At 46.4% G+C, this 19,364-nt stretch overlaps 1 protein-coding gene across 4 annotated transcripts in view; it reads right to left on the bottom strand.

Annotated features, from left to right (window-relative positions):
* Positions 1 to 12,125: 12,125 nt before the first annotated feature.
* The window catches only part of LOC135902760 (neprilysin-1-like), a 108,858-nt gene continuing 101,619 nt past the window's right edge, over positions 12,126 to 19,364 (bottom strand). For 2 of the 4 annotated variants that reach the window (XM_065432990.2, XM_065432989.2), the window contains 2 exons: positions 18,044 to 18,184; positions 12,127 to 12,571 (listed from right to left, as the gene is read on the bottom strand). In XM_065432990.2, coding sequence (XP_065289062.1) covers positions 12,230 to 12,571; positions 18,044 to 18,184 — 483 coding nt within the window. In that variant the 3' untranslated portion in view covers positions 12,127 to 12,229. Of the gene's footprint in view, positions 12,572 to 18,043; positions 18,185 to 19,364 lie in introns of all 4 variants that reach the window. The other 2 variants (XM_065432988.2, XM_065432987.2) reach the window with 2 other exon arrangements.

Below are 19,364 nucleotides of genomic sequence, written 5' to 3'. Positions count from 1 at the left end.
CGGGCGGTCACCCGCAGGGTTGTCTGAACCGACCAATCAAACGCTCTCCTCGTTCATAGGAGGTCACTTTTGTTTGCTTGAAAAACAAATAACATTGCCTACACATAACGGCTTGTCGTATCTAATTGGCTGACAAGAGGAGACGAGAACGCTGAAGTGGAGAGGGATCCGCTGGGGCAGAGCCAGTGCACTGAAAATCGATAACAGGATGAAGAGGGTGGTGCCGCCGTCGGCGATTGGTCGGCTTTCCCTTACTTAGCTTGTGGTGGCTGGTCGAAATTCGCGGCGGCATGCAACGGAAGCTTAAGAATGACGCTAAAACTGACACTCAGCAAAGAAGAGTTGGCAGAATGAGGCGGTAAACGTGCCGAAAGTGCTCGAAAACGTTACACGGCCACGCAAGAAGTTTTATTATACGCAAATACACCCATGCACTCCGGCAGGTGCGAGTAGCCAGCGTCTCAGCGATCGGGGGCCGCAATCTTTTATTCCTTTCGGAACGGGGCAGCCTGCGGCTATTCCGAAAAAAATTCAGTTTTGTTCGGCATATTAATGTATCTTTATCGCATACATGTCACTTTGACGCGGTGAGTTTGGGCGGTTTTGTGACGTCGCGTGACAGGCAGGTGAAGTGGGTGCAGCCCGAAAACTTTTTACCAATAGCCGAGGGCTAATGGCGAAAAGGGGTCGAATCAGAAATAGGCGTTTTTGTTTTTTCTGGCAAATCATGCATAATCAGTGTGTACACATCATATCAGATGGGGAGGTATTGCAGTTTTCGTGACGTCGCGTGACAGACAGGTGAAGTGGGGGGTGGTCGAAAAAAGTTTTGACCAATCGTGGAGGGCTGATAGCAGAATTGGAATAGAAAAGTTTGGAATAGTTTTACGTTATAGCGCCCCTGGTCTCACAGGATGAACTCGGTGTAAATGCCCCAAATAAAGGCAGTATCGTGCAAAGGGCGAAGCATTCACTGCGGTAGCAAGGGTTATGTTTAAATCTTTGGACAGGTCTACTTATTACGCGTGGACGCGACTATATGCGGATGTGACATACGTGGGTGAGCGCTGAAATTCCTGGCATCATGAAAAGCTTCAATCCGCATTGTAGACTCAGTAACGGCATCAGACAGGCATCGCTCTGCTGCCCGTAAAGAATGCCACCTGAGGAATGATTTTGTTTTCAGCTTGCGAGCATAAATATCATTTTTCGCACTTTTCATTGTTCACAAGGTTTATGATAGAAGCCATGCTCTGCGAATGAAATGTTTGAAGACTATTGATTTGAGCGCAGCCATTGTCAAAAATTCTGAGGAATATTCTGTCATAAACACACGCACAGTCTGAAATTTCGGTGTTGAATATTATAGCATCTACCTTGCTTGTGCGGCATAGATAAGATTTTAGCGTACTCATACATCAGTATCTACGGAACAGATACGCGAATCATGTGAACCTGTCACACCAACGGCAAAAATTCACATGATGTGTTCATTTGATTCGTGTCCCAAAAAAGTGTCACTGCGCAAATGTTGTATCCAAAGCCGGCAGAAGCGTAATCATATGGGCAACTTGGGCGGAAACTGCGCAAAAGAAAGGACGTCTTAAAGTGACAGGTTGTGCTTGTTCACACCTGCGGAGGTCGCCAGTGTGTCATTTTCCGTGCCAGTCGGACACTAACAGCAGCAGAGAGAAACTAATCCGTAGGTGAACTCGTGTATCTAGCAGTTGTCAGAAATTCCTACCGTGCCTACACGGCCACGCGTTAGCGACAGTGACCAGACCATGATTGACTAAGATGCTCTTTTGGGCTACGCGACCAGTCTGGCCAGTTGACCTGCTGAGCTTTACACTGTCAAGGGTGCTGTTTTTCCATCACCTACAAGAGCGAGCGATGTCACATGGATTCTCATTACCTATTTCTCCTCCCTTTGCTGCACTCTAAGGTTGACAACGATTATTTTAACGGCTGGCTGTGTAGGTTCTACCTCTTCCAAGTTTCCAGACCCAAGTACATTCGAGAACGAGCAACGCTGCGACCTTACCTTGAAACCCTCACAGCTAGCTGCGCGTGAGTATGCAGAAACACCATTTCCTTTTCGTCGCAGTATGCTGTACAACTGATCCACCCCCCCCCCCCCTTTGCTCCTAGTTGTGCCCGAAAATCTACCACCGGTGGTTCTTCGTTCAGCACATGACAACATTACGCCCGCGCACCTTGGCTTTCTACGCATACCTACCAACTTCGCCAGAGATTTTCCTGACCCAGTATCTCGAATCCAGCGAAACCGCATTTCCCCAGCTGTGCTGTTTGTCAGCGCCACACGCAAACTAAACCGCCTCCAGCAAGCTATTTGCAACCTGTTAGGCCCCCAACATCGCCCTTTGAAAAAAGTCTGCATCGACTTGCTCGGACTGCTTCCGAAGGCGTCAGCTGACTGCCACTGGTTATAGCTAAAGCCCCTCCATCCGCGCGCCACCGCCGCTCTCTTAAGTACCGCCAACCGCCTTTTCCCCTCACACCAAATCCGGTTCCGGCATTTCCGCTTCCGGCGTTTCCGGTTCCGGCATGTCCGGTTTTAAGATTTCCGGTTCCGGCGTTTACGCTTCCCGGAGTTGCGCTGCGAGAATTTCCACTGTGATTGCAGACGATGGTGAGACGCCCGTGCTTAGCAACCGGTGCTAATTTGAGTAGTTCGCTCTAGCCATTCCACCAATCGTCATTCGTGTGCATCTACGTGCTTGTTTGCGTACGCTGCGCCCGCACGCTTTGCCTGTCGTCCCCTTTCTCTGACAAAGTGCGGAGAGCCATGGGCTGGGGCACAACACATGAACATAATTCGCCGGACACATCTGCTCGCGTCACAACAGTAACACAATTCGCCGTACACCTTTGCACGCGTTACAACACGCGCGCACGCACCAATTCACTGCACACCTCCGCGCATATCGCACAGGAAAAGCACACTTGCTTTCACCATGTCACTGAATGCCTTCCACGCAAATTTGAACTTGTTATATTTCATAGCTTCACGTCATTGCAGTTCTTCACGCAGTGCACGCACTTGGGACGTTCGTAACCTTCGATCTGCCGTACGAGACAAGTTCAACCTCAGAATCAACAGCATAAACTCTATGCGTCTGCCGTACAAATTGGCGTCGCGAACTCTTCACTAAAGTCCCTCCATACGTGCTGGCTGAAGGGGATGTATGCTTCAAAACAAGAATTCAAAGGGGACAAGCTGTTGTATTCCGCTGAAGTAGTAGTTTGCGGTTGCTGTTTTCCAAATGCACGAAAAACGGGAGCGGTCTCCAAGCACCCAGGCACTGCATTCCACTGTACGTTGTCTCTCGTGGCATACATAACCCGTCACAGGTTGACGCGAAGCAGCGAACACGACCAGATCGCCGATTACAATAGGCGGTGGTTCTTGGATGGAATCGCAATAACAGTTTCAACCGCAGCTGGTGCAATTAAAGCCTCTCCGTAGACGCGAAAGTAAACAACGCTAAAAACATAACGTCACTTCCACTCGGAACAGGAAGCTGAAGCTACGTAGGTTCCGCTTGACGCCGGAAGCTGAGGGGGTGAGTGGGAGAGGAGCGTGGAGGAGGAGGGTAGGTTGGCGGTACTTAGCTTGGTCGGCGGTGGCGCGTGGATGTAGGGGCTTTAGTTATAGCGTGTGTCGATTTGCAAACTGGCTATATCGAAACGGCGGTACTTCCACCTGGCACCGCAACAGATACATCTTCACCTTTGTGGCGTCACGTCATACTACGTGGACTAGCTCCACGCGTTCTCATCAGTGACGGTAGACGGCAATTCACTAATGACGTCGTTGAAGAACCTTTACGGCATTGTGGTTCTGCCCATCGTCATTCCGCTACTTATGACCCGCAAGCCAACCACCTCACGGACCGGATGAATCGAATCTTACCAAGATGCTATCAATGTACGTCGCCGCTTACCACAAAAAAAGGGTTGCCATCTTACCTTTTTTTAGGAGCGCGTACAATACCGCAAAGCGCGGAGTTATCTGATATGCGCCGTTCTTTCTGCTGTACGCACATACTCCTTAGAGTTTTCTGCACACTATTCTACCTTTCTCGTGTCAAGAAGACCCCTCCATCACTTAAACCCTGTGTCCTGCTGAAGAAGTAGTTGGTGTGGTTCACCTTATCACGCTCTCCTCCCCTGGTCATAGCCAGATTCAGCACAATGGCCGCTATAGCCACGTAAGCTTTAGCCCGTGTATGTATATCTATAAATGACGCAATAAGGGAGAAATTAAATGGTGAATACTATTAACAATGAAATCGGTTTGATTTAACAATGAATTTCTCTATGACGATGCATACGTCCCTGTACGAGTTCAGAGCCCAGAAGCTCCGAAAGACAGCAGCAACGGAGAGTTCAATGTCGGGATGAGGTGTTGCATTGTAACTTGCAATGTACGTTTTCTCAGAGAGGCGCAACGCCGGCAGTGCAGTAAACAATGTTGAATTGTTTCTAATGGGCTGCAGAAATGCCACAAAAGAGAAACACCAGACCAGATCGGTGGATGTATAAATTTAAGGGTGGGATTCGACGTCGTGGTCTCGTTACGGCTACGTCTGTCTCTCTTGTTTTGCGAACTTTCCCGTTCCAAAGGACTTGTAAGTGGTGAAGTTACGTGGAGGACGCTAGATTTGATTCTGATGTCAAAAGGATGTAACTTTGAAAGCTGACAGACGCGACAAAACGAATTGTTGGAAGGAAGATAAACATGGGTCTGTAAAAAATGTCTTGGCTGAATTATCGGTCGCTTCATTCATAAATGTACCTCTGTATTTGCGTATTCATAGTAGTCGTAAACTGCGCAAATCACTTGGAGCCAGTGAGTGTAAAGTTCTTAATTTATGGCACCTGCTGGGAATGATATTAATGGTGCCCAACGATAAGAGTCTGTGATTATTACTGCGGCTGCCGTGGAAGGCTGTAGCGTATGCAATCCCAAGACAAAGACCAGGAATTATACCAGAAATATTTAAGTGTGGGAGCGGAAAAGCAAAAGTCCAATCGAATGACGGTGCAAAAATGCCAGCTACTGCGTTTTCCTCACACTGCGAAGCATCTAGTGCTTAAATTAGGTTTGTGTAAGTAAAACTCGTGCTTGGGCTAGTTGGTTCGTGCTGAAGTAGGAAGTAGATGAAGCACCACACAAACCTACTTCTAGGTTTGTGTGGTGCTGATTCAAGTGATCCTGCAGTGAGCCGTTAATGATATTCCAGGGAAGCTGCTTAGCATCATTGGCGTATATACATCATGAGTAATAACCAATAAAATTTAGACACTGCTTACTATGATTACATCTATGATTACATCACTCATCGCTTAGCCTCACTTCAGACTGAGGGCAGGAAACTAGGTATAATTTGTCGTTGTTGTAGAAATCAGCTCTTTATGTTGACGATGTGAGGCCTTACCAGGCCCTGCCGAGGTATGAAATGAGTTTGAAATTAACCTAGCAGATGGTAGCACAGCATCAGCGCCAATGCGTTCACGATGCGCAACCCTTTAAAGGCCTAATTGTTCATTGCATTCATTGCAATCCGCCCTTGAAGAGTACGCGAATTCTGTGAGGAGCACACGCCAATTAGACGCCGAGCAGACGAGGCGGCGTGGCGAGCGCATTCAAAAGCACGTTTGCGGCTTTTGTCGGCTAGGCAAACCTGAAGGAACTGCTGAGCAAAAGTTGTTCTGAAAATCAAACCAAGCCAGAGTGTTCAAGTAAACGTGGCGTATAGTTAAAACACCAAAACATTTGTTGTGATGATGCATCACTGACCCCGGTGTCTGACGACCTTGTCATACAGGTGCTTCAGGGCTCCAACGCGGGCGGCGTTTCACTCTAAAAAATTGCCTTCAGTGAAGTATACTCTGTCTCATAAGCGGCATTTCGCCGTGCCAAGAAGACGACGACAATGCAAGGTGAGATCACACCAGCAGAGAACATGGATCTAACAATTGTAGGCAGAACAGAAGACGGAGTAGCAGGCTCCGTTCGCCACAACGCCACGGGACGCCAGCGGACGGACGACGACTGGCAGACAGTCCTGACACTACGGCAAAAGAAGCAGCAGGCTCGAGAGCGCAAGCGAGAAACGGACTCAACGGGCAAAAAAAATTAAATTATGGGGTTTTACGTGCCAAAACCACTTTCTGATTATGAGGCACGCCGTAGTGGAGGACTCCGCAAATTTCGACTACCTGGGGTTCTTTAACGTGCACCTAAATATAAGTACACGGGCGTTTTCGCATTTCACCCCCATCGAAATGCGGCCGCCGTGGCCGGGATTCGATCCCGCGACCTCGTGCTCAGCAGCCCAACACCATAGCCACTGAGCAACCACGGCGGGTACTCAACGGGCAGTACTAACCCGGTGAAACTAAGGAAACGACAAAGGGGCATACCCAAACTTCCTCCTCTTCCTAAGGATGACTTCAAGATAGTTATCCGACCACACCAGGGACTGCCAGGGACACCAGGGACTGCCCACACCAGGGACTGCCCAAGAAAATAGTTGCCGAAAACAGACAACATAAGGCAAGCTTGGAGAGCATGAAAAATGAACTCGAAACGCTTAAACTACAAATGGCAAGCATGATGACGCACGGAGGAACCCATGAAACAAACGCACCCGCACAACTGTCAAACACACAGACGAAACCAACACAGACCAAACCACTATCACAAACGCAGCCTAAGTAACAGACGCCTACACCCATCACTCATCTGGAAGGGAAAGTAGACAATATGTGCGCACAAATGCAATTATTTTTAACAGAGCTTCACAATCTTAAGCCGTGCGACGATGACTCGCTCAAAGGAGTAAAAAAAACGCGAAAACGTCGTAGCAGCCTTAGCCCGGAGAACCGAGATCCAAAGGCCACCGTAACCACAGACACAGAACATTTCGAGAGCCCATACTCTGGCTAATTACACACCTACACACCAAGAGAATCTCGTAATTTGGCAGTGGAACTGCCGATCACTACATAACCAACATTCTGCACTTACACAATATATCAAGGCGGCGCTGGCCCCACTTGACATTATTTGTCTTCAGGAAGTGGGGCAAATGCGGATACCTATTGCCGGCTACCGTTTTTACAGCGATTCGTACTACCCTGAAGTGCCAGCATTGGCCCGCAAGAACCTGACAATCACTGTCGCCATAGCACCTGGCCTAAAAATCCACCACCAAATACTCACCATTTGGCCAGTTAAGAAGCGTCGTCCCAAGTGCCTAGTAACCAACGTATATGGCCCCCTAGAGATAAGAGGGCCGATTTTTCATTAATTTTAAGTCATGTATCTACCTTGCTCTCAACGAAAGACTGACTAGTCTTTCTCAGAGACTTTAACGCTTGGCACTCCGCATGGGGTTATCAACGCGACACCGCCAAGAGCTTCAATCCACAACGAGAAACTCAATCTCACGAACTTGTACTCATTACGCAGCCAGGCACTCCTGCAAGGACAGGAAACAGCGCTGCCCAGGACACGACACCGGACCTTACGTTTGTCAACGATGAGACGGGGGTCACCTGGTCTAACCTAGACGAAACGCTAGGTAGTGATCACTATCTATTGTGTATCAATGTTAACACAGCTAAAGTTCTACAGCCCCTAGGCGTGGCCAGGCTCACTAATTGGAAAAGGTATGGAGAACGACAACAGGCTGCTTCCTCATTTCCAGCCACGGCCGCAGGTTGGACAACTTTCCTCAAGGAAGCCCATGCTGCCACCACCAAAGAGATCAAGACCATAACGGAAGCACCAGCAGTAGACAGCCATCTCGTCCACTACTGGGAGGCCCACAGAAGCCCACAAACGCTGGAGGCCCACAAACGCTGGAAGCGGCAGCGGCGTAATCGCAAACTTAGGCGCCGAATAGCTCTGCTGGCAAACGAAGCTAATACCTATGCAAAGGAGCTGAATAATCAAAATTGGCGCAACTTCTGGGACTCTCTCGGAGGCACCATCAGCACCAAGAGGACCTGCGCCATTCTTCGGTGCATGTTAGGCCCAACTAGCATGCACGCGCACCGAGACGTTTAACGTCATTCGACGGCTCTTAGGAGAAAACAAGGGCTCAGAACAAGAACTACTCGAGCACCTAAAACGCACCTACACTGGCACTGGCCAGACACCTTCACGCGTTATGAGAGAATACTAAGGACAGGATAACTCTAGCTTGGACGCCCCCATCACCTTCTCAGAGCTCTACGCAGCGGCACAAACCTTCAAGAAGAACACGGCTCCTGGACCCGACCAAATCACCAACGCAATGCTGCGCAACCTTAGTGACGTCGCCCTACAGCACTTAGTCGACTTCTTCAACGAACAGGTCTGGCGACCGGACGGAAGACTACCACGAGCATGGAAAGAGACAGACATCGTGGTTATACCAAAACCGGGCAAGCCGCACGACCTGGATTCAGCACGTTCTGCCCTGTACCGTCTACCGGATAAGGGCACTCCTCAAGGATCCATATTGGTACCAGTTCTGTCTAACATCGGCTTACGTAGAATGACCCTGGACTTACAGAAGAACCGGGACCTTGGCTGCGCCATACATGCAGACGACATAACGCTCTGGGCCTGCGAAGGGTCCTATGGAAACCGACAGGACACGTTTCAACAGGCCATCAACACCATTGAAAGCTACATGAGGAGAGCAGGCATGAGGTACGCTCCAGCGAAATCGGAGTACATTCATATAAGACCTAGACATACCCAAGCGACCAGGGCTCCGGATCTGCAGCTCACCTTGGAGGGAGAGCCCATCAAGAGGGCATCCCACCTGCGCGTACTGGGAATGTGCATTCAAGAAACGGGCGGCGTTAGCATAGCGCTCCCCAATCTCAGACGCACTGTTCGGAGCGTAACCGCGCTTATTAGCAGAGTTGCACGTAGCAGAGAAGGCATGACCGAAGGAGACACCATGTAACTAATAAACGCCTTCGTCATTATTCGTCTAACGTACGCCCTGCCTTTCCGAACCACGCTGCGTAACTACACCGAACATGCGGATAAGCTCATAAGAATCGCCTGTAACTGTGTAGCAAATAAAGCCAGCTTTGTCTTCTGTATTCCTGGCCGGCAAGCTGTACGCAAATCCGAAAAAAGTCGGTGCTGACAAAAATTCAAAACAATTTTTTGCATTTAAAAATAAAGCATTCTTTTTTTTTAATTCACACATGCATAGCAGACATGTAGAGTTATCCAATAATGTATCACATATGTTTTGGCCAACTACCAATACTGTTCTTAATTTGAACACAAAGCTTATTGCAAAAGATTAGAATTTTACAGTTTCTTTACGGGCGATCAGCTGAACCTTCAGAGCTTCAAATATTTTTCTGCTGCAGTATGCCACCTGGGCTACCATTCTGTATTTAATCTCTGTTCTTTGTATTTCTCGTTACGAAAAAAATTGCCGCATTGCAATTTGACTCACTTTTGCCGGTGCCGAAAGTACTTGAAGTATTCAAATAGTTGGAAAATTGGCTATGTGGCAGTTGCATGACTTCACCGTATTTCCATGCACACCATTTGAAGGCGTCGATTAATACAATGTACATTTGAAAAAGAATGTTGATTGATATCTCTAGCTCAGCTGAGCAGGAAAACTAAACTGTCACCAGAATTCTACAAAATATCTGCGAAAAATAAATAAAAGTGGGCAAGGAGTTTCGAACTCTAGTAAACATATGGCAATGTTTTCAGCTATATCTGTGGTGTTGAAAAAACGCTGGTCGATGCGGCATGGAATCGCACACCTGTAAGTGCATCTGCGCCATTGTCAGAGTTGTTCAGTAAAAACTGCATTTTACATAACTTCGTAAAAATGGTTTACTGCTATTTAAAACACATGAGTAAATATTAATAGGTATAAGTCGGCTTGAATTTAGAATTCAACAAAAAATCTCCGTTAAAGGCAACGATGTGGCTTTCATGTTTGCATGAAACTAGATTTTTAAAAACTTATTTCGTTATTTTTTGTAGCAGTGAATAAAATTGGACTGGAACTCACACAAGGAGTAACTTTGTAGTATTGCAGGACATCGTTAATAGCTGTTTTTTTTCATATGAAAATCTGAAGCAGTCTATATGAATAAGTCGCTTGATATGGAATGACCTGCGCAGAAACGTTATCATGGCAGCAAACACAACTCGATCATGCAACAGCAATGCATCAAAATAAAGTGATTCCATAAGCACCACTTTCTCGATTGCCATGTTTCAAAAGTACGTAAGGTTTACTGAAATTGGCGCACACAATTCAACCAACACATACGGATTGTACAATGTTATGCATAAATAGTTGACAGATTTTTTTAGGTTGCTTGTGCCAGATAGCATAATTATTGTCCTTGAGCTGGATTGTCCAGAGGTGGACATTACTAGCACAAGAAATGAAAACACATTCAACTGATTCTCACGAAGTTATTATTCACTTTTAATATCACGGCGCATATTTCAGTTTGCAAATTGTAGCAAGTAAGTTTGAAAGTATTGACTTGAAATTATTTTCCAGGATGACACAGTTTCGAGATTTTTCATAAATATGAGACAAATACATGGGCATTCCAGTTACTTTTGTGCTTCAATGCATAACTGTGCGTTTTGTTAAAAGAGTAAGTCCAACAACAGTGCATTTCTACAGCCAGTTTGATGGTATGCGTCTTGTTACTGGTGTGATACTGGAAATTCAACCTAAGTGCATACCCCTTGTAAAGTCACAGGCTACAAATCCTAAAACATTTTATCAGGAACTGAGTTTTTGTTAATTGGCTGAGTATGGTGTATTCATTGATCATGCAAGTAATGCTTGGCACTCTGTAACTATAATTATGTTAGCTGTAACACCAGTTTTTAATAAATTCCACGAAACATAAAGAAAACCGCACTTCACATCAGGTCTCAGGGAGTATTGTGGGCTCAAGCGAATCGTGCCATGGTCATACTACCACTGGCTACCTAATAGAGAAACCAAGTACCTTTTTTGAGTTCATATTTACAGTCATGTCAGTCGGCGTGCACATTTATTTATATAAGTATTTGTTTTTTAACATTTATTCCTTTTGGAAAATTTCTTGTACTTGAGGGCCACATAGACTACATCTGTCAGTATTCAATTTTCTTATGGTGTCAAGCGGCAGGAATTTTCTACTTTGGAAGAATTTTTATGAAGTTTCTCATGTTCTCAAACTACAAATAGTTGTACATTTACACATATGTTTGGTTACAAATAAACAGTTCACCTGGAAAAATGGTTTTTGTCTGCATCAGTTTAGCACTGCTCATTTCTTGAAGGACCATTCACTTTGACAATTTAAAAAAGTGGCATAACATGACTGCTAGCAGCTTTACAACATGGTTCATTACAGGCGATCTATGAGTATGCTTTTAAGCCCAGGGTGATAGAGGCCTGCAATACAAAAGCACCTGCTTTTAATTTGACCCCTATACTTTCACAGCAAGCATATCAACGTGACCTCAAAGGTAACTATATCCAACATAGCTCTGCAGTATTTTCAGGAAAGTGCAGTGTTAAACAGTGCGTAATTCACAGCAGGGCACAAAGGGCTTTCAACATAATTTGAGTGGCGATGCTCAACAGATCTGCAACTATTCTTCGATGGGCTTTCAATATTGACAAACAACACATTTCAAATATACTTCAATGCGCTTTCAATTTTCAGAATTAGGACATCTTCAACAATGCTTCAAAGGGTTTCAACGTCGAAATACATCATAGTTTTAACAATAGTTTCAACAACAATCGAGAGGCCACAATGATGTTTCAACAAAATGTCGCGGGCGAATTATCAACACTTGTCAACAATTCCCTAATGTTCATTCAATGTCATTTGTTGACGTTGAACAATGATATTTCAATAACCTTTCAACACTTTTTGTAAGCGTTAAAATGATGGCAGTAGTTTTCAGGTTACTTTTATTAATCATCTAATATTCAGCAACGAGTCATTGAGCGCATAGTGCTTTTTCGCTCGTTTGCTTACAACCTATTTAGAAAATATCAATATCAACAGCTCTTCCACCTAAAACCCTGTCACACGAAATAATTATTCCTGTGCTGACTTCTGAATTTGCTTTTATTGCAGTTTTCATTGACCTTCTTCAGGGCTAAAAGCAGGGTCAGCAGCAGCAAATTGTTCACTGCCAAAAGTTGCACTTCTTTCGGGGATTCATGGGTTCACCGAGGGCACAGCCAAAGGCACTGGCGAACTCGGGCATGTTCATCAGAGGCACTATGCAGCGGGATCGGTCTGGCGCATAGCTGACGTGTGACGTGCCGTACTCATGGCACCACATCACACAGTGATTGACGAAGAACAAGCGCTCCGCCGACATGTCAAGCCCGACAAGCGTGACGTTGGCTTGTGCTGGGGGCAACGAAGCGAACGTCGCATACGCGGTCATGGCGCCCACCAAGTCGGCCATGTTCTCGGAGTCCACCGTGTCATTCAACGCCTCCCGGCGGGCACTGAATGATAGCTGCGAATGGCGGTCACGCTTGGGATTACACTTCTGAGGCAAAATGTTGACGTGAATGAAGCTATTATGCGGTCTACAAAAGGCCATTTGGGTGCGTTGAGATAAATGACAGTTCCCCGTTCGTTCTTTAGCCTTGTATTTGTTTTATGTGCGTCATGAGATAACCTAACGAAAACATGTTCTCAGTTCAGCTACTGTAGGACAATCATGTGTTCTGAATTTACTCCTTCAGACTGGCGTTAATAACGTCCCTGCACACCGTTGTCGACGTCACTCCTTGTGATCCAATTTTCATGCAGTTTCAGATTTTCTTAAAGCTAGTAACAGCTTCAAGAGCATGAACAGTTGCGAGCGATACAGAGCTCTTTAGTTCTCACACTATTTTTAACATGTAAACGCTGTATATAACGAACAATAAGGCGTTTGACACGGCGGAAGGTTTTTCCTAACGTTGTTCTTGCCTAAAGACAAAAAAATTTTCTCAACATGCAACACTGCCACAATGGCGTAGCTTTACACGGAAGTCGGCAGTCCAAAGTTCGTCGTTGGAACACCATTTGCAAGATTATTGTGGTAGCGAAACGATAAGTTCGAATTAACTAAGTGCTTGAACTACTTCAGGAGGCCCCACTTGGTGACGGCTCTAGATGTAGATGCGCAGTGTTCGGGCATCCCCGGTCCAATTTTAGGCATAGCCTGATGTATTGAAACCACCACAGGCGTATATTTGATCTATGTAATAGAGGTATTTATTATTGTTGCTATTGTTATTATTATTATTATTATTATTATTATTAATCAGGACACTACTATGCACATTGCGTCTGCAAGGAAGTGCCAGCGGCCTAGAAGGATAATGTTTTAATTATGCCCCGAAGTTTGCTCAGTTTATCTTGCAAATTCGGGGGCGAGCGGGAGAGAAGGTGTGAGCAGGAGCGCAGAACACAGTGAGGAAAGTACGGGCGCGGAAGAATGACATTTATAATAAGCGATGTTCTCTGTGGCGCATCACACTATTAAACGCGCAGTCACTGGAGCTTACGGCTAGCAGTATCTCTAGTTGCACCCTTCTACACTACGCACTGCAGTTAACTTGTCTTCCTTTAGCGCAAATCAGTTCGAGTATGAAGGAAAATCACAGATGACAGTAATACTGGTCAATGTTTGCAATTAACTATCACGAGTGTTTCTTTTCACTCGATAGCCCTATGCGTAGTTTTTGAGTGGTTCTCAAGTGTATTCCTCGCGGTAATCTGTCATGATGGCGGCAGGATGATGTGATGCCGCTGAGGTGATGCAGTGAAGTCGTCACCGCGATGGCCTACTGGCATTCCTACCTGTGATCGCTGCAAGGAACCAACCGCTTTTTTTCACCAGTCTCGCTCCGAGTCTGCTGGTGACACTGGTGATTAGTACAGCATTCTTGCGCGAACAATCGGTGACCCCTTCGTAACTAGCGGCCTATGGCGACCCTTTGTCTTCGGAACCATGTTAACCACCCATGATTTGAAGCGCTGCATTTAGACATGTGTTTCATTGTTGGCGATGTCATGCTAATTAGGCACCGGGCATGACTCTTTTTGCTAACTTGTTGCTTAGATTTCTGCCGAGTGTGTAGCGCTGTTTTCATTCGAGATTATTACAAGGGCACAAAAAGTTGTTTGTGGTCCTTTCTAAGATTACACAATTTGCCCAACAACTTTAACTATGCTTACATGTGGAGATCGTTGTGTTTTGAAAAGCCTCCTACATCGCTGTCAGTGGCATATTCTTTCTTGCGTAAAACATTTCTACCAACGTTTCAACTTTGGTCAATAGTCTTAGCATGTGGATCCTTTTACTCTGTCTGTGGACCATGATCTTGCCTTCAATGTTGTAGTGTGTAAATTGGACTGCTCGCCTAACTCATGCCGAATGCAAGCATCATTGACTTTCCCGGCTGCAAGTATCAGTACGTTCCTTCATGATGTAGTGCGTTGTGCGGATCTCTTCAAGAGCAGCGGCCGAAATGCGTACAACTTTCTGAACGGTGGTGAGGAGGTAGTGTTTCGAATAGGGATTACTACGCCGCATCTACGTTGCCACGACACATGAGGAAAGGAAGCCTAGAATAGGCCCCGGCTAGCGAGGGTCAATTGGAGAGAGTGTGGCGTAAGTCACGTGGTGTTTTTCGCAGAGTAGCACGGGGACTGCTGTGTGAAACATGAACGGTGCTATAGCAACCGCGCTCCTAAAGTTCCAGGTGCCGCTCTAGGCCTCTGAAAAACTAAATAAGCCTTTTGGACCCGTGTGTTTCTCGCAGTACATACCGTTCGCGAGACAAGGAGATTTTGGAGCGTAGTGCGAGGTTGCAAGTTGTGTTTAGAGTGTATGAATGTGTGCGTCAGTCAACAACAGAGAGAGGGAAGTAATCACGGCGCGGGTATTCGTCTTCTTCAATGTGCGACAGAAAGGCACAGGAGCGTGTTCGTCTCATTAAAACTGTTAGGGAAGTTTCGTAGGCTTTCTCCTGGGGTGCGATCTTGTACGCGTTCCAAAATAGAACGGAGGCGGTTCGTTCTTTACGTCACGAAATAGGCGGTATGTTCCGTTCCGTTCGTCCGATAGCAGACGACACAGAATGATTTACAGCAGATAACACGTCACACTTGACGTCATGGCGTTCGGCACGGTTCAAATTGACGAATCGTATGTGGCTCGGTGGAACGAACCGCCTCCGTTCTATTTTGGAACGCGTACAAGATCGCACCCCTGACGTCCGTCGACAGGACACACTTCCGGTGGCTCGTATTAATGCAAGTTCAAAGCTCGCCCCTGTCAGCTCCAGCCAGTTGATTGGAGGCGCAAAGAGAGCACACTACCATAGTTGAACATACGCACTCTTTTGAGGGCGTATGTTGACCATGTATGTATGTATGTTCACCATGTTTTTACATGATGTCGGGGCTTTTCCTATTTTATTTCTTACGTCAGTGCCATGACACAACAGACATCAAAGAAGAAAAAGTGCATGCGTAAGTGCAGTGCAGCGCGTGAAATGAGCGCGAAAGCCGCCGTTGGTCTTGAACAAGACAGATTCCACGAGGGCTGCTAGGAGAAACGTCGCCTCAGCTATGTCGCTTAAGCAATCGCACGTGGCTATCTATCCACACTGGCACCCATATGCCCGTATCGTACAGCTTCTGGCAATACCTGCTCGTGTCTGCTAGCCCCTACCGGTCTGCTCTGCCACTTTCTTTGTCCGCAGCCACAGGCGCGTCCAGCGGGCGAGCTTGGGCGTCTACTTTTTGAGGAGCAGGCAACTTTTGTTGAAATCTATTGCACAGATCGTGTCACTCCGTGGTTCTTTCATCTCTTGGGCCAAACTGTGATCGCAACCTGGCTGACAAGAGCGGGCGCTTCCGTGACAAGCCCGCCTGTAATTACAATCGGGCAGTCGTTGTGACGACATCACAGCGGCGCCTTTTTTCTTTTGGCAATAAGGCATTGCTCACTCTGGTCGCCGCTACCACAACCACTGTAACCAGAGGTGATCTACTTGGCAACCTCTGAAAAGCTTCGCATAGAGCTATGAAGTGAAGTAGCTCTGCTAAGCTGCAATTGCTGAAACTTAGCCGTTGCCTCCTTCCACAGTAAATTGTCTTCCAATGCAGAGTAAGATTCGCGATTCACAGTAATTGCTACTCTGTAGTCAGCCGTCATTTCAACTTGACAATATTTTCTGCCCATCCCAGCCGAGTGCAGGATGTTGAAGTTTCCGGCAGAGGAAAGGGAATCCATTATAGTTTTGATAAGTTCTGAATTGCGCACAATTTGGAGCGAGAAAGAGTAAAAATATTCAAGAAGAAACAGGTCGCCCAAAACATAGTAAGGGTAAACTCAGGAAAATTTAGGCTGGTGCTTGCAAACAACTATGCAGCTTTAGAGCTAGAAAATGATGAGAGCATAGAGGTTATGAATGCAACCATAACAAGGCTCATTTCAGAAGGAGCAGCTGAAGTGGGCGGTAAGGCATCAAGATAAACAGTACAAAAAGTAGCTCAAATTATAAAGGACCTGAAGAAACGACAACTCTTGAACCTGTCTAACCATGAGATCAGACAGAATTCGCTGAACTGTTAACAGCGGTTACATATCTAAACCAGAAGATAATAAGCGATACACGAAATTATACGGTCGGAAATATCCAGGAACCATTGAAAAACTGCTCAGGCATAAAATAAGTGAAAATAAAGCTGGGCATAGGACAGGGAAAGCTGTATCCAGTGCAAGATAAGCCGGGTAATGTCGTTAGCGATTTCAATGACACATTGAAAGCAGCACAAGGGTCCAAATTGACATGTATATAGTTCCTAGAGCAGCCACGCAACCTTCATTAGAAGTAGCGATAACGACGATACACAGGCTCCTTCTATGAGTAGCGGTGACGTTCTAGCCGCAAGACATGTTCTGGGGGAAATTTGCACGTTCTGAGATATCCTTCATAAAGTTTACAACATGTCTGCTAATTTCGCATGTAGGTGCGTGCATCTTGGTACGTCACGCCCCTCTTTGGGACGAAAATGACTGCGTGACACATTGTTTGGAACTTGAACGAAGCTTTTAATAGCTGCGCTCTAGCTTTGGCCTGGTTAAAAGAAGCAGTAATGCACTTTCTTTTCCTTCCCGTGAAGCGCACTGCAGCGTCGTTGTCAAGCTTGCCTTGTTTTCAGGATTCAAATCCGCGAATGCGAAATTCGCCGCCTGAGTATCAAAGCTGCTGATGAATAACTCGGAACAGAAGCGCTCGAATAGAAACAAACAAGCTGAATATGATTTCAAATGAGATTGCCTTAATGTTTCAAGTGTCATTATAAAACGTCATCGTCTAGGAAAACGGGTAGGCAAAGATATTGTTGACTACGCGTTCGCGGACTGTAATTGTTCGGTAACATCGCTTCTGCCGAAACGCACAAACCGCATATGAAAGCATACTTTCCCTTGTAGGCACTGTGTTTCGATTACATTTACCGTTAGACTAATTTCAAAGGCATTCTATGGTAAAGGGCCCACCGTGGTTTATTAGTGCCTTTTAAGGCTGCGCTGACAAGCACGAGGTAGCAGGATTAAATGCCGGCTGCGCTGACCGCATTCATATGGCCGCGAAAGGCAAGAATATCTGTGTGCCGCGTATTTGCTCTGCGTTAAAGAACCCCCCGGGTGGTATTCTGTAAGAGACCACCGAGTGGACTGTCCATTTCAGCTGCTGCTGACTGGATACAACTGTATGAGCGAGGAGACGAGCGGTCCCAGCCAATCATGAATGGTCGAAATGGACAGTCCACTAGGTGGACTCTTACAGAATACCTCCCCTGGTGTATAATATTATTGCACAGCCCCCACTACTGGTGCCGCGTAATGACATCATGTTTTTCTCAACGCAAAACCACAGAATTTGTTTTTTTAGTAAAGTACGAAATTTCATCTACTCACCACCGACCTGTGCGATTGCCGCAAGCACACCGCCTTTTTAGTGTATTCCTTTATAATATCGATCGAATCCCAGGGTTCGTATTCTTCGTTGTACATTATGCCTTCTACGTCGAATGCGTGCATCATTTCGTGGCCCATAATCTGGAAGCAGCAAAATTTTGTAGAAGCAAGCAAAAATGAGTGCACGCGCCTACAAACCAAACTAAGCAGTTGAGTAGCGTATTTCACGGAAGAAGAATATTCATAGCGAAAATTTGCTTCGAATGGTCCTTCAACTTTTCCGCAGCTGCTGGTTTTTGCACGCCGCGCCGGCAGGTGGTTCAGACGTAGGTGGCCGAGATGGAAGACAACACGAGAATCTCTTTTCGATCTTTCCATCTCGTCATCACACTGCCCGCTAGAGTAGCCTCTCAACTCATGTGATTATCCCTTGAGCCACGCAAAAGTATTGCAGAAATTGCAGCGCTTACCTTTGTACTGAGGCGCAACAGTCAAGAGAAAAGGTAAGTATAATAGTAGCGAGTAAATACTGAAAGGAGGCAGGGAATGGCTATAACCGACGCAGTCACGACACGAGTGAATAACACCCTTTCGATTATTCGCTCGCATACATAGGGAGAGGGTAGGAGAAGAAAAAGGCGACCTACGAAGGCAAGCAGAAGGTGCTACACTCTAAAATTTGGGAGGATATCGCAGGACTGAAGCGGCCAATTTACCCTTCAAAGCGTTTTTTACTCTCGCAAAATGTCGAGTGGACTGAAATACATTGTTCACTCCTTTACCAAGGAGAAAGTGCAATGTGCTATTCACTCTGCCCTTCAGAGAGAGAGAGAGTAGAATGCCCGTTCTACTCTTGCGGCAATAGAGAACAAAACGATAGCGTAATCTTCTGCTTCATCTGTAGGAGGCTGGCCCCAAACATGGCGATGTATCACTCACGCGCACTGAGCAAAGAACGCTGTTTTGCTTCTAAGAGGACAGGCAGCCCCAGTTAAAAAAACGCGTAGAGAGCGCTCTACTTTTTCACTCGGAGTTGCTCCACCCTGCGCGCGCTCAACATCGCAGAACAGCACAGCACCGGAGAAAGGTGATCCGTCCAGAGAGCAGCAACGAATGCCATCCAAGTAGGATCGGGTGTCAGCCATCTCGTGTCGCCGCGAAAGCACGACAGTCGTTCGTCATTCGTTGGATATACCAACAAATACCCCACGGTAAGTGCATTCTAACTTCACATTCTGCGTATATGACATGCTGTCACCGGGAAGTCGTCGCGGCGCTTAGCCGACACGATTGACAACGGACTAGGCAAGCGCGCTGTGTC

Source organism: Dermacentor albipictus, chromosome 2 (genome assembly GCF_038994185.2).
Source record: "Dermacentor albipictus isolate Rhodes 1998 colony chromosome 2, USDA_Dalb.pri_finalv2, whole genome shotgun sequence".
Classification (NCBI taxonomy): Eukaryota; Metazoa; Arthropoda; class Arachnida; order Ixodida; family Ixodidae; genus Dermacentor; species Dermacentor albipictus.
The sequence above is the reverse complement of the archived record's forward strand: the minus strand, read 5'-3'. Positions and strand labels throughout refer to the sequence as shown.